The sequence below is a fragment of the Carassius carassius genome, chromosome 1 (assembly GCF_963082965.1).
Source record: "Carassius carassius chromosome 1, fCarCar2.1, whole genome shotgun sequence".
NCBI lineage: Eukaryota > Metazoa > Chordata > Actinopteri > Cypriniformes > Cyprinidae > Carassius > Carassius carassius.
Window position 1 is genome coordinate 35,061,850 of NC_081755.1, and position 14,125 is coordinate 35,075,974.

General features: G+C 37.8%; 1 protein-coding gene across 2 annotated transcripts in view; it reads left to right on the forward strand.

Annotated features, from left to right (window-relative positions):
• LOC132147838 (protein kinase C beta type) overlaps positions 1–14,125 on the forward strand; it is a 128,090-nt gene that overhangs the window by 38,688 nt on the left and 75,277 nt on the right. For both annotated transcript variants that reach the window (XM_059557112.1, XM_059557111.1), the window contains exons 4-5: positions 10,593–10,704; positions 13,348–13,476. In XM_059557112.1, coding sequence (XP_059413095.1) covers positions 10,593–10,704; positions 13,348–13,476 — 241 coding nt within the window. The remainder of the gene's footprint in view (positions 1–10,592; positions 10,705–13,347; positions 13,477–14,125) is intronic.

Here is a 14,125-nt window from a genome sequence, read left to right on the forward strand (position 1 = left end):
TATTTACACAGTGCGCCCAGCAGGGCCAGGCGATATGACACGGCTGGCAGACGCTCCAAAAGGGATTTAGAGTGATCTAAAATCGTGAATGTTGGTGGGATGACGTTAGCACATTTCCACGCCTCAGTCCACATTAGTGATCTGGCACTGTCCCACCACTTCTCTAAGAAGCCTTGCCATTCATCCCATTCATGCAGATGAAACGTGCCCCTTTCATCCTCCTCCAGAGCCACGGTGATGAGGTTCACGCTTAATTCTGTTTCCACGTTTGTTCTCCACCGGTCTAGAAGTTCCGGCAAAACCGCATGCGCTCTGGACGTCGGCGTGCCAGTAAACTAGGCGCGAATTCTATTTGATGAAGCCTTGGCCTTGTGACATTGTGATTCGTTTTTTCTTGTGTAAATCTGCTAGCTAGTCTCAGAAGAGCCACTAAAGGGGATTGTAGGTATAAATATAGTCAATGTCAAAGACAGCCAAGCAAGGCGGACTCAAAGATGTTTTCAAAGGGGCTCGTTTTAGGCTTCAATTATAGAAGTGGGCTAATTAGACATTCACCAAGGGATTTCTGTACCGGGAGTCTCATTAAACTCTCATTCACGTTATAAGAACTTTGTATCACACTGAAACTCAACTCTGATTGCAGTTGTGCAATAAAAACCAGACCAAAACAGACTTTAGGTGGGTTCATAGACGTGTGAGAATACGCTAGCTTCTTCTTGCAAGTCTTATTCCATAGTAAGTGTTTTGTATTAAAGGGAGTCTGTCAAATGTGACAAAACCGTTGGCTTTGATCAGTAAGGGTATTAGAAAGCAGAAATGTCTTTCACACCTCTGGTCAAGGGTGTTTAACGCCCACTGGTTTCTTAGGAAACCTAAAATATCTAGTATCTGCCTCTTTATTTTTATTTTTTTATCTCAGCCCTCACTCTCACGTTGATTCATTTAACTTTTTTAATAAATCCTTAAAATCGATGATATATCAGCAATGCTGTGGTCAGTTTCTGTTGCGCATAAGGCTTTGTCAGATAGTGAGAAAGAGATTCCCAATTTATCCTCTCAGTCCTGGTGATCGTCACCTCTTAAAAATGATACAGACAGAGACACATAGCTTCACTGGAATAATTGACTACAATAAACACGCCAATTGTTCCAATTCTGTTGTTTTCCACAAGAGCAATGCTTGTTAACTGTATTGCTACCTGTCTGGCATGAACAACAGTACAGATACACACACACACACACACACACACACACACACACACACACACACATACATTGGCTTTTATGAATGAATGAAAGAATGAATGAGGCATTTATTTAGCACTTTATTGTGTATTGCTGTATACCAAAAGCGCTTTACAATCATATGGGGGAGGATCGCTTCTCAACCACCAACAGTTTTATGGTTTATGGGGACTCTCCACTGTTTTTATATACTGTACAAACTGTATTTTCTATCACCTTACAACAACTCTACACCTATACCCTTCACAGAAAACTTGGAAATTTTCAAAAATACTAATTCTGAAGGATTTATAAACCTTTTGAATTACAGGGACACAAAAGTGTCCTCATAAATAGCATTCACGTTGTAATACCAATGTCATCATACCCATATCATCATACAAAAATGTATACTCATAAACCACATAAACATGTGCATACACACTCACAAACACCATGCCTCACCATACCTGTATGTATATATATATATGTGTGTGTAGGTGTGTGTGTTTGTATATTAAAACATTCAACTTATATGGATAAATTACTACCTGTACTGTAGCTTGTTAGGAAATATTGTGAGCCGATTAAACGTTTTTGAGAAAAACAAAAAGACCCCCTTAGGCTCGCTTTTTATCTTCTGCCATTCACAAAGCTTAACCCTTTCTAGAAATTTCCACGCCATCTCCCACTCCCAACTGTCATTATTGAAATCCCGCTGGGATAGTCATGGATGTGCCCACATGCTCTGCCAGAAGTGGGTGATATCTATAAATACCTCTCTCACGCTGGTTGCATGCTCCCGTGGGGCACTGATTTAATAAGGCCAGGCAGGCATTTGCATAAACACGTTTCCTGCGCCAGTAACACTTTTCTCTGATTTCTCTGATTAAGCTGTTTGTTATGGATGTGCTGTTCTCTCTGTGGATAAGCTATTGTGCAGTTATTTAAAGAGCAGTTTCAAGGAGAAACCAATCGTCACTCTGTTGCAGAGCAGTGCAGCTGTTTGCTTGTCACAAAGCATTAAAAAGGAAACATGGCTGGACTGATCAGAACTGAAGATCTCTCTGTGTGTGTGTGTGTGTGTGTGTGTGTGTGTGTGTGTGTGTGTGTGTGTGTGTGTGTGTGTGTGTGTGTGCGTGTGTGAGAAAAAATCCCTTTGACCCTCAGACCATATTATCCCAATTAATCTTTTGCTTTACAGCCACTTTCAGTAGCAAGAAACACATTTACCATGGGAAAAAGTATGTGAACCCTTTGGGTATGCTTGGTCAGTAAATGCCATAAATTAAAAATGTACAATTTTTGTGACAGCTTGAAATAAAATTATATATTTCATTGTATGATTTATGTTTTTATATCAGTTGAATTATTATTATTATTTTTAATTAAAACATTTGTTAACTGTAGTATAGGAACTAAATCTCACTATTAACTAGTTGCTTACAAGGATACCTTTTATTAACATACTGGCTGTTTATTAGTACTTATAAAGCACATATTCTGCATGACCACATTCTACATCCCCTAATCCTACACAATACCCAAACTTAACAACTACCTTACTAACTATTAATAAGCAGCAAATTTGTTATGCAAATGTCATAGTTAATAGTTTGTAAATAGCGAGAATTGGATACATTTCATGTAATATTTAATGATTATTTATTATTATTATAATAATTATTTTACATTAATCTTATATATTACTATTGCATTATCAACTAGAGCCTTTAACTGTTGGCCATGACCGTTTCTTGTAGCAAACCACAGAAACTGTGTTTTGCATAACTCGATCACAGTGGTACTGACACTGTGATAAATGCTACCCACAACCACCCTCTCGGACAAGATCATAATCTACAGCTGCTACTAAAGAAAAACATGCCTCATAAATAGTGCATAGTTTGAGAAAAGGGGAAATGGAAGCGTGAAACTGTGTTTGTGCGTCTTTACACAGAAATGCTCAGCTTCTCAAGTGTATTACTATTTCTTCCTTCAGCCAGACGCGACAACTGCTGCAAACTCTTGCTGTGACAGGTACCAGCCTGTTGCTGGGCGATGGGCTTAGGCCATCACCATGGGAACTCTCTGAAGGCCACCGGGTGGGAGGGCTCTATAGCGATGCATTTCTATTGCGTCTCCTCTCTCTCCCCTGCCTTTCCATTTGAACTCCTTTGTACAGAACTGCCTGCACCTTCTTATTCAGTACTGATTATTGGATGACTCAGTGCGCTGCGTGCTGTGTGATAGAAGCATGGAAGTGGGAGGATTGTGCATGCGCTCTATCTGAAAAGAATCTTTGTTGCTTTGTCATAGAAAGAAAAACAGCAGCGTTTTCCTCTATGACAGACATAATGGCATTTGTACGCAGTTTACGGTAACGTAGGTGAGATAATTATCATGTATTAAGGTCTGTTCGCATCAGTGTTGCTCAGTGCATTAGACGCTATGGAGCGAAGGCTGTGGTACCTTAAGGATTGTAATGCACCATTTAAAGTTCAAACTGTTTAATTTGGACCTTTTCAAGTGCAGCAAAAAAGATTTTTTTGCATTATATAGCAGGTTCAGTTGATTTTGTCTCTTTTCTTTTTCAGATTATTAGAAAAATGAATAAAACTTAATGGGATAGTTCACGCAAAATTGAAAATTGTCATTAATTACTCACCTTCATGTCGTTCCAAACATGTAAGCCCTTTGTTCATCTTCAGAACACAAATGAAGATATTTTTGATGAAATCCAAGAGCTTTCTGACCCTCCATCGACAGCAACACAACTGACATGTTTAAGGTTCAGAAAGGTTGTAAGGACATTGTTCAAATAGTCCATGAAACTTCAGTGGTACAACCTTAATTTATGAAGATGTGAGAATACTTTACATTGCAAAAATAATGACTTCATTCAACAATTTCTTCATTAGAGTACTACGTCACAATGCATGCTCCTGCATCAGCAGCATCACACACCTGTGTTGTGATACTGTCTAAAATGGCAGAGAAGTCAGTATGGCACAGAAGAGAAGCATTGTTGAATAAAGTGTTATTATTGTTTTTGTTTTTTTGTACTCAAATGCTTAATTTCTTGACATTGGTAGTTCCCTTGCTGTCTGTGGAGGGTCAGAAAGTTCTTGGATTTCATCAAAAATATCTTAATTTGTGTTCCGCAGATTTGGAACACACGAGGGTAAGTAATTAAGGACAGAATAAAAAATTTTTGGGTGACCTATCCCTTTAAGGGAAAACACGGAAATATTAAGGATTTTTAAATATGAGATTTTTACCCTTTTGAAAACTAGCCTTATCAGGTTTGTTTGTGTTAAGTTGCTCTCTCAGCTTAGTCAGACTGGTCTTTTAAATGTTAAAAAACGTTTTGAGCACTTTTCAGTTAGTCAGGCTGAAAGACCAGCTGGTGGCCAAACTAAACACCAGTTTGACCAATCTGGGAGACTAGATTAAATCAGCAGGACATGCATGGTGAAGTCATGAAAATCCTACATTTCATTCATTTCGGTGTAGTGCATATAAAAATTAATTAAATATAGAGCAATTTAAATGCATAGAAAGAGAGACAAATGAACTGCATGTTAAGGGACTGACATGTTAGTGGTGGAGTTTCTAAAGGGTTATGTGCAGAAGATCGCTTTACTGTGTAGCACTTGCTGTTTCCTGTCAACTGCTTTGTGGTTTTTATTTTTCTTGGTTTCCCAAACACCTGCAGTGGTCTGAGGGAACAGTGAACATCTTGCCTGACAAGGTCAGCCATTGCAAACACACCACTCCCCCCTCTGAAGGAGCTTCAGGATGTAACCACATATTCAGCATGTAATAAAGTTGTTTTAAAATAAACTTGTCTATATTTGTTAAGTCTGCATTTCAGAATATTTTGGAGGAAGTGTGGCCTTGGTCCTAGTTATTTTATGTAATAGGACAAGACAGTAGAAAATTTGAAAGATCTCAGAAAGATGCATGTTTGTTGGAGTCATTAAAAAAACAGACACAAGAAAACCTGGTACAGTTCATAGTTTTGTTGTTTCAGTTGTCTGCAGCACGCAATATAATACGGTAATATATAATAAAACAGTTTGACATATTCTGGTAAAAATGATCAAAAGGTCAGTATCATCTTCTGTGATGTCCACAAAGGCACATTAGTATTTTGTGATCAGTGGGTCTTGATCAGATTTAGTCTGGTTGGCTTTGCTCTTTGCCTTTGACGTTTATGAATAGACAGAGTTCCTGTGCTTTTCATTTTTTGTGCTTTTCATTTTAATGAGGGTTCAGTGATGAACAAAGTGCCTTAAATGATCACATCTGCTTTAAAGAGGGGGACGTGATCAGAGAAACATCACACCTGCACACTTTGTGTGTGGCTCAGGTTTTGCCTACATTTTGGGATCAAATGTGCACATATAGACCTGAAATCGGACACAAATCGGACAGTTGTATGCCTGTAGTTAAATCTATATACAATTTGGAAGAGGGTGTTTTTTGTAATAAACACAAATAATAAAAGTATTTAGATCAGTTCTAGCACAAATATGGTGCTATGATTTTATTTGCGTCTGTCACTTGCTGTCTCCTTTCCTGATCTGTTTGGACAGGCAGTGCACCAATATGTTGGGCTTAATTTCATCTACCGGCTTTCATTGTTTGTTATTGTTTGTATGCTGCTCACTGTATCCCATCTGTATAAGATGACAGAGAATTATAATACAAATGAATTATACTTTGTCTCTTCTCTTTATTATGAGTGAATCTGTGTTTTATCGGATGGGCCAGCGCTTCAGGGGTGACATTGTCATCAGACTATTCAGATGAGTCTACAAAAGCCCCTTCACACCTGCACCTACTCTGCATTTCACAGCCCTCTTCTGATGTGCCTTCTTTTGTTTGAATGGACCTTCACAGACGTGAGCACATAATATTGTTCTCTGTGCTGCTTTAGGCTACGTCCACACAAAGCCAGAGCTTTCCCTATCCCCCCAAACCCCCCCCCCCCCCCCGGGGAAATACACAAAACGATGTAGTATACATGCCAGACCAGTATGTGGTGCTGTAATTCTGCCACAGAGATGCACTAAAAATGGAGAAGACTTGGACTATTTGCGTAAACCTTGCTCACGGTATACAAATGAACATGGAACAATGGGGCCTTAGATGGTGCTGTAAATTGTTTGTGGTGCCATGAGATGCACCAATATGTTTTGTCGGACTGATCCTGAATGCTAGAAAATGTATTTATGTAAGCTTTTTAAAAAATGCATAATAAAAAGCACTCAAAAAAAAATGCACTCAAAAAAAAAAAAAAAAAATGATTATTTATTCATCACGCTTTTCCAAACCTTTATGACTTTCGTCTTTGGAACACAAAAGAGAATTTAAAAAAATGCCTTAGTGTTCCATACAATAGAACTGTGATCTAATGTGGTTTTGAACTCACATTACTGACATTCATTCTATAGACAAAAACATTTGAGACAGTCCTATAAAGGTTATTTAAGTAGTCATTTAGTTAACCCACTTAAAATATGATTTAAAATATATGTAGTTTCGCTCAACCCCATTCCATTATTCTTACCAGAATTCATGATATTGGATTTTGCCAATATCCGATATGCCGATATTTTTCAACTCATTTTGGCAGTTAGCCAATAAAATATAGTTTATTTTGTTTCAAAACAACACCAAGTCTCTCCTGTGCAGAAATTATAAACAAATTATTTTACGTTTTGGTTTATATTTAACAAAAAATGACTTGTTAGAATTAAATAAACAATAATGAAGTTCTGTTATAATGAGAGTCCATTGAAAGCTTTGAAAATAACTAAATCACTGCATTTTTTCCAGACAGATGCAGTGGTATCCTTAACATTTTAATTGTAGATTTAAAATTTGTAAATGTTCTAAAGCAAAAAAAAAGTTGTAGAAGTTGTGAAAAGTAGGACAACATAATTCAATGCTTTTGTGTTCTCTTGCGAAACTTTGTACATTCTGTTGCAAAGTATTGCATTGCAGAGCAAAAGTTTTGTGAATGAACTCATGGGCTCTGTACTTTTCACTAAATTAAGCACGATCATCACTTGTAACTTTGCCGGCAAACACAAGAAGAAAATGGACAACTTGGTCCATAATTCATGGAGGCTCAGGCTTTAAAACTTGATTATACTTTATACTTGATGTATGGATAGAAGAGTATTTCCTATAGCTTCCTCAATGCTGTTTAATATGGCTGGGATGGTTAATATAATTTTAGTTAAGTACTTAGCTGCTTTCCATTGAGCTTTGAAAGTGCACTGGCTCTAGTGGTTTCCATATTGCTGTCCAAATTGCCCACTCGCTCGTATAGGTTTTGTGGTTTGCTCAGTGCTGTTTATATTGCCTAATGGGTCGCTATAGGTTTGGTTGTTTGTAGATTGACTTCCAAATAGGGCATCTCATCAGTAAAGATGCTCCTGTAATTAGAAGTATATCTCCAGCATGTGCGTTCAGATCAGGGTTGCCAGGTTTTCACAACAAGTCCTGCCCAGTTGCTTTTTAAAACTAGTCCAAAACTAGTCCAATCGCGTTTCCGGGAGGTTCCCCGATAAAAATTGCTTCCCGGGCTTAAAATATAAATTTTTTGGAAGGGTTGCCCTGGTAAAATTCGCATTTTAGGGGCTAAATATTTCGTTATTTGTATTGGGGTTGCTTCAAACCGCAGACTTGGCAACACTGGTTCAGGTGAAGCGGCATTTACTGCAGTACACAGAGCCGTAGTCTACCGACAACTAACACAAAATCGTTTTCAAAATCGACAAAGAATCGCCTGCGATTTTAACATCGATTTTGTGTAGATTGTCAGTGAATTACGGCTCGGTGTAGTAAAGTCTGTAGTTGTTTTTCATGTCCGTGGGTCAAAGCGACCCCAATACAAATAATGTGATATTTAGTCCCTAAAATGTGAATTTTACCAAGGCAACCCTGCTTAAAAACGTATATTTTAACCCCGGGAAGCAATTTTTTATCGGGGACCCTCCTGGAAGCGCGTTTGGGCTAGTTTTGGACTAGTTTTGAGAAGCAACTGGGCAGGATTTGTTGTGAACACCTGGCAACCCTGATCTGAACGCACGTGCTGGAGATATACTTCTAATTACAGGAGCATCTTTACTGATGAGATGTGCATGAAAATCGCATTTGATTTTTTGCACAGCCCTACTTCCAAATTGATACTTTCACAACTGTTCTCATGAAAAAAAAGCAAGGAAAAGGATACAATGGTTGATGCATAGAAACGACCTGTGTGGCATGATTCAGTTGAGTAGTTGTGGATTTGTCACACTTTTGAAGTGTATAAACACCTCAGTCAGGAACTAGACAATTGTTTATAATATGCTATAATATGTTATAATGGTAATATGCACACTGCTGTTTAAATATTTATTTTTTTAAGTAATATTAAAATATTAGCATAATAGTCAGGACGTTTTGAAACTGAAGACTGGAATAAAATAGAAATACAAAAAAGAAAACTGCTGTTATTAGAATAGAAAAGCACTTTTACCCTGCAGGGCATGTACAGTTACAGTATCCACTACCAGAGGCTAATGCGCCTTGCCAAACTTTGGCCCCTTTGCAAGTGTTTATTGTGATTTTTATTGTAATATTATCATGTAGCGTTGCTTGTTTCTCTCTCGCCTCATCCACCAACTCCATTTACATTTGTTCATTTAGCTGACGCTTTTATCCAAAGTGACTTACAATTGCTATATATGTCAGAGATCGCACGCCTCTGGAGCAACTAGAGGTTAAGTGTCTTGCTCAGGGACACATTGGTGTCTCACAGTGGATTCGAACCCAGGTCTCTCAGACCAAAGGCATGTGTCTTATCCACTGCGCCAACACCACCCTCCCACTCCACACCCACACCAACACCCACTACTCCCTCTTTCATTTGATCAGCACCTCTGCTTCCCTACACGGTGTGGAGGCAACCTGTGTAAATTCACTCTGACCTCTTCTCATTGCATATTCCTCTACTGTAAGAGTATGTAGCACAACAGTATGTATGGGTTTTGTGTGTGCTGCATGCACTCACCGGGGCCTCTGTGTGCCCAGACCACAGGCCACAGGCCGTATGGAAGCTGCACTCTTTTTGTGTGTGTCAACGCCGCTATGAGCTATATTCAGAGGGAGAATATTAAAACAGCTTCTTATGAATAGAAAGTCATAAAAGAGCCTCTGCTTAATTAATAATGGATGGATGACTTGGGGGGAGGCGAACAGGAAGGCTATTCTGGTGTGCCAGTGTTTCAGCTGTCTGGCAGTGCCCTGCTGACCAAGGCACTCCAGTATCGTTCAGGTGTCATCCTCTGTCATTATATAATCTATATACTATTAATCAACATATATATATATGATTTTATTTTAAATAATAAAACAATGTTAAAATTGTATTTATATATTAAAGACCACATTTTGAAAGCAAGAAAAATCTCACTGCTCTTTATTTATTTTTTATTTCTGTTTAATTATGTGTAATACACTACTGTTCAAAAAAGTTTAATGTTTTCAATGCTTACAAAGGCACCACTTGATGAAGACAGTAAGAACAGTTATAGTGTGAAATATTTGTTAATTTTAAAATCACATTTTTATTTTTTGAAAAAAAAAAAAAAATTGCGATGGTAAAGCTGAATTTTCAGCAGCCATTACTCTAGTATTTTTGTGGAATCCGCAATCAATTTTTTCATAAAGGATTTTTTTGATAACTAGATTAAAAGCTTAATGAAAAAATAAAAACAACATAATTTTGTTAAAATTAAATGTAACTGTTGAATAGTTTATAAATTTAGTTACATTTTTGTAATGTAAACGTGTCACTTTTGATCAATTTAATGCATGCTTGCTGAAAATAATATTAATTTATTAAAAAAATCTACAAAAACTCACTGATCTTTTGAATGGTGGTTTTGTGTGTGTGTGTTTGTACATTATATAATACAGTATTTATTACTGCACATATGTGAAATGTGTTGTGCAGTAGCAATCCATTTGCTTTTAAACAAAGTCTTTTTACTTTCTGATTTCAAATTTTTACTTTTTTCAACAATTAGCAAAAAGGGTTAAAATTGGAATATTTTAAAGTTGTATTGTAAAGAAAAATTGCGTCTTTTCTTACTAACTTTTCCTTGCCACACCTGTGCTTTTACCATGTAAAATACCTGGTTAAATTAATTTATCTTCTACTTGTTTAAATGTACTTCCCCTTTAAGATCTTTCGCACCATGTATTTGTGTTATTGCAATCAACATTAATTCCCAGTTTACTTTTGGTAATTCTTATTTATGGCCAAAGTGGCTGACTGCTCTGTTTTTTTTGTCTCTCTGAAGGACCCACGCAGTAAGCACAAGTTCAAGGTCCACACGTACTCCAGCCCCACCTTCTGTGACCACTGCGGCTCTCTGCTGTATGGACTCATCCACCAGGGCATGAGATGTGACCGTGGGTATCTCTCACTTTCCTTGATTTCCACTCCAGCATAGATTAACATAATCAACCAAGTAGAATACTTTGCTTTTGAAAAATGTGTTTTTTTATAGTATATTATATATCATTTTATTATATTTTTTACATTTAAACAGAAAAAAATACAAAAGTCTGGGGTCAGTAAAAAAAGTGTTCTTTTATTCAGCAATGATGCATGCAATTGATCAAAAGTGACAGTAATTTTGGGGGTGGCGGGGGTTCTGTATTTTTAATTATTTTATTACAGCTTCAATGAGCATAAGAGACTTCTTTCGAAAACAAAAAAATCTTACCAACTCCAGACTTTTGAATGGTAGTGTAGGCAGCGTGAACTTTCTTTTTTCCCAGTCTCACATGCTCTGCATCTATTGTGTTACCCACATTGGCTGTCATTGCAGGAATGATAATCAATTATTAAGTTCCACAATAAATGCATTCAACTTTTTCATGCTCAAATCATGCATTGATGCATTTTGACACCATGAACTTAACATTAGCGCTCACATTTTACGTCAAGCTCCTTGGACTGCTGAAGTGTACTGAAAAGCAACACATTGTTAGAATTCAAAATGTGTGAAATGTTACTGTGTCACGACTATTCAATGTTTCATGATCCCATTTGTACTGTATACAGTGCAACCCTAGTATAATGATTGGGTGATCCGTGTGTGTTACGTATCCCTGCGAGGCGAATATCCTGAGAACATAAACAGGCTGTATGAAGTCCCGCTCACAAAGCACCTGACTGAAAAGAGATTTTCCATCTCACTGTAGCCAGCCTCTTATCCAGTGTCCAAAACATAAAACATTCAAAATGCTGCACTCACTTAGCAGCTGTCCACGCCTCCGGGGCACAGATATTCACCGCCACATACCTGATTGTTGGCTAACAAATATTCATTGATATGACAGCGTCTTTTTCAGCAGCTCTTTACTCTTATTAATGTATGACAGGCAGGCAGGCAAGTGAACTGACAGATGGTGTAAAGATGAGGCACTCAGCATCTCCACCTGAAACCTGACACAAAGTTGTTATGGTTGCAGACCGGGAGTGCTATAATTACATCTGTTTAGTTTCTAATGCGTGCGTCATCTTCGTCGTCGGAGCCCTCTACACTGTTTACACTCCAGCTATGGCTTGCGCTCCGTCACACTTCTGACTGAACTGTGGAGAAGTGCTGCAGTGCATGAAGGAGTACTGTGTGTGTGTGTGTGTGTGTGTGTGTGTGTGTGTGTGTGTGTGTGTGTGTGTGTGAGAGAGTGTCTTCACAGTCATTTTCAGAAGTAGTCTGAATGCTAGAGTGCCTGTTTACCTATTTGATATGTAAACTTGTGTTGAGTCCGGCTGCTTGTCTTTGGCCTGTGGCCTCCAACACAACAAAAGCAGCATAACTGTGATTAGCATCTTCACTACTGCTTTGTTCTTCAGCCCCCACTGACCCTGCTGTGAAGATCACTTTAGAGTAGTCAACCAGCCTGTTTATTTCTGATGGAGCTGGATGGCTTCGCTTGTTAAGAAGTATAGCAGCATCCAAAACACACATGCTGGCGACGATTTTAGCAGGAGAGTACAACCTGGACTAGTTTGTGATACAACGATTAGAAAATCCTGTTACTTTTGGGAATTTATGTTTTATGATTCCTGTTTCATTGGTTTTCTGTAAATTTTTCTATCCATTATGTACCCCATTTAAAGAGGCCGGGTGGGAGAGTTTAAGTTGAATTGATAATGTGTTTTCATGTTCTTATTCTGGTTTGTATATTAATAATAAATAATAATAAAAAAAGGAAAATACAGTTACTCTGTTCCATTATCTAGTGAGTCAACTCCCTGTCTACTGTATACATAACCAGGTACCTTGTAGAACGGCAACTGAAATATATACAATGTACAATACGGTCTCATAAAACATACAGTATTTGGTTGCTACTTTTTCAAAAAATACTTAAATGTACCATTTATCTGTATGTACCTTTAAGGTACTAATATTCACCTTTAGGTGTAAATAAGGTACAAAAAATGTTCAACAAGGTTGCATTTATTTGATAAAAATACAGTGAAAAACTTTTTTATTTTAATATATTTTATTATGTAATGATAATGGCAAATTTTTAATCAATGATTATACCAGTCTTCAGGATCACATGATCCTTTAGAAGTCATTCTGATGTGCTGATTTGGTATTTCTTATTATTATCAGTGTTTAAAACCGTTGTTCTGCTTAATGGTTTTGTGCAAAGGCTGATAAAATTTAAATCTTCTGTAGCGTATATTTCTATTCTGTCACTTTTTATAATTTAATGCATTCTTCATGAATGAATATATATATATTCTGTGGCTATAAATGTACTTTCTAGGATTGCCTTTGCTTGCAAAGTATACATTTGCTGCTGTCTACTTGCTGGTAGGAGACTTATGAGTCACGGCTGAACTGCCTTTCATAGTTACAGAATTGGCTCAACAGGTCTGTGGTAGAAGGAGAGCACTTTCCCTTTCCGTCCGGCCTTTGAAAGCTCACACTTATATATAGATTCATGTATCATCTTTTACACAATGTGCATTTGTAAGTTGGGGTTGTGCTATAACATCTCTCCTTCTTTCTGTCTCCCTCCATCCAGACTGCATGATGAACATCCATAAGCGCTGTGTGGCCAACGTGCCGAGTCTGTGTGGGACTGACCACACTGAGAGGAGGGGCCGCATCCAAATCACTGCAGAGATCAAGAACAATGTGCTCACCGTCAGCAGTGAGTCACTGCTGCCCACTCACACACATCACTGTTACACACATGTGCAGTGAAGCAAACACTCACTTACAGCTTCCTAAATAGTGCACCACTCGCTGGTGGATCCTGGACCTCTCGTTACCACACACATGCCTTCGTTTGACCCTTGAACAACAGCCAAAAATGCACTACAAAGATGCACATCTTGCATGAGTACATTCAGTTGAGGCATAAAGGATGCTGCTCTGGAGACTTGTGGGAATTTCCTAGTGTTTGATTCCTCCTAGTGGTGAATCCAAAGCAGCACCAGGTAGCAGGAGATATATTTAGACTAGCATGCACCATTTCAGGGCTGATCGCACTGGAAATACCCAGTTGCATTAAAGAAATACCCAAAAATAAAAATAGATTGCCGGACATTTGTCATTTTCATTAGCATTACAGCTTCTTGTGTTTAAACCCAAGCGCTGACAGCTTGGACATGGCTCTGGAGCATAATCAAAAAAAATAAAAATTAATGTTGTATCATACTTTGCCCCAGTAATCTGAACACAAACAGGTTATTGATATTAAAGGGTTAGTTCACCCAAAAATAAAAATCCTGTCATTATTCACAATTATCCTGTCATTAACACAAATTAAGATATTTTGATGAAATCCGAAAGCTTTC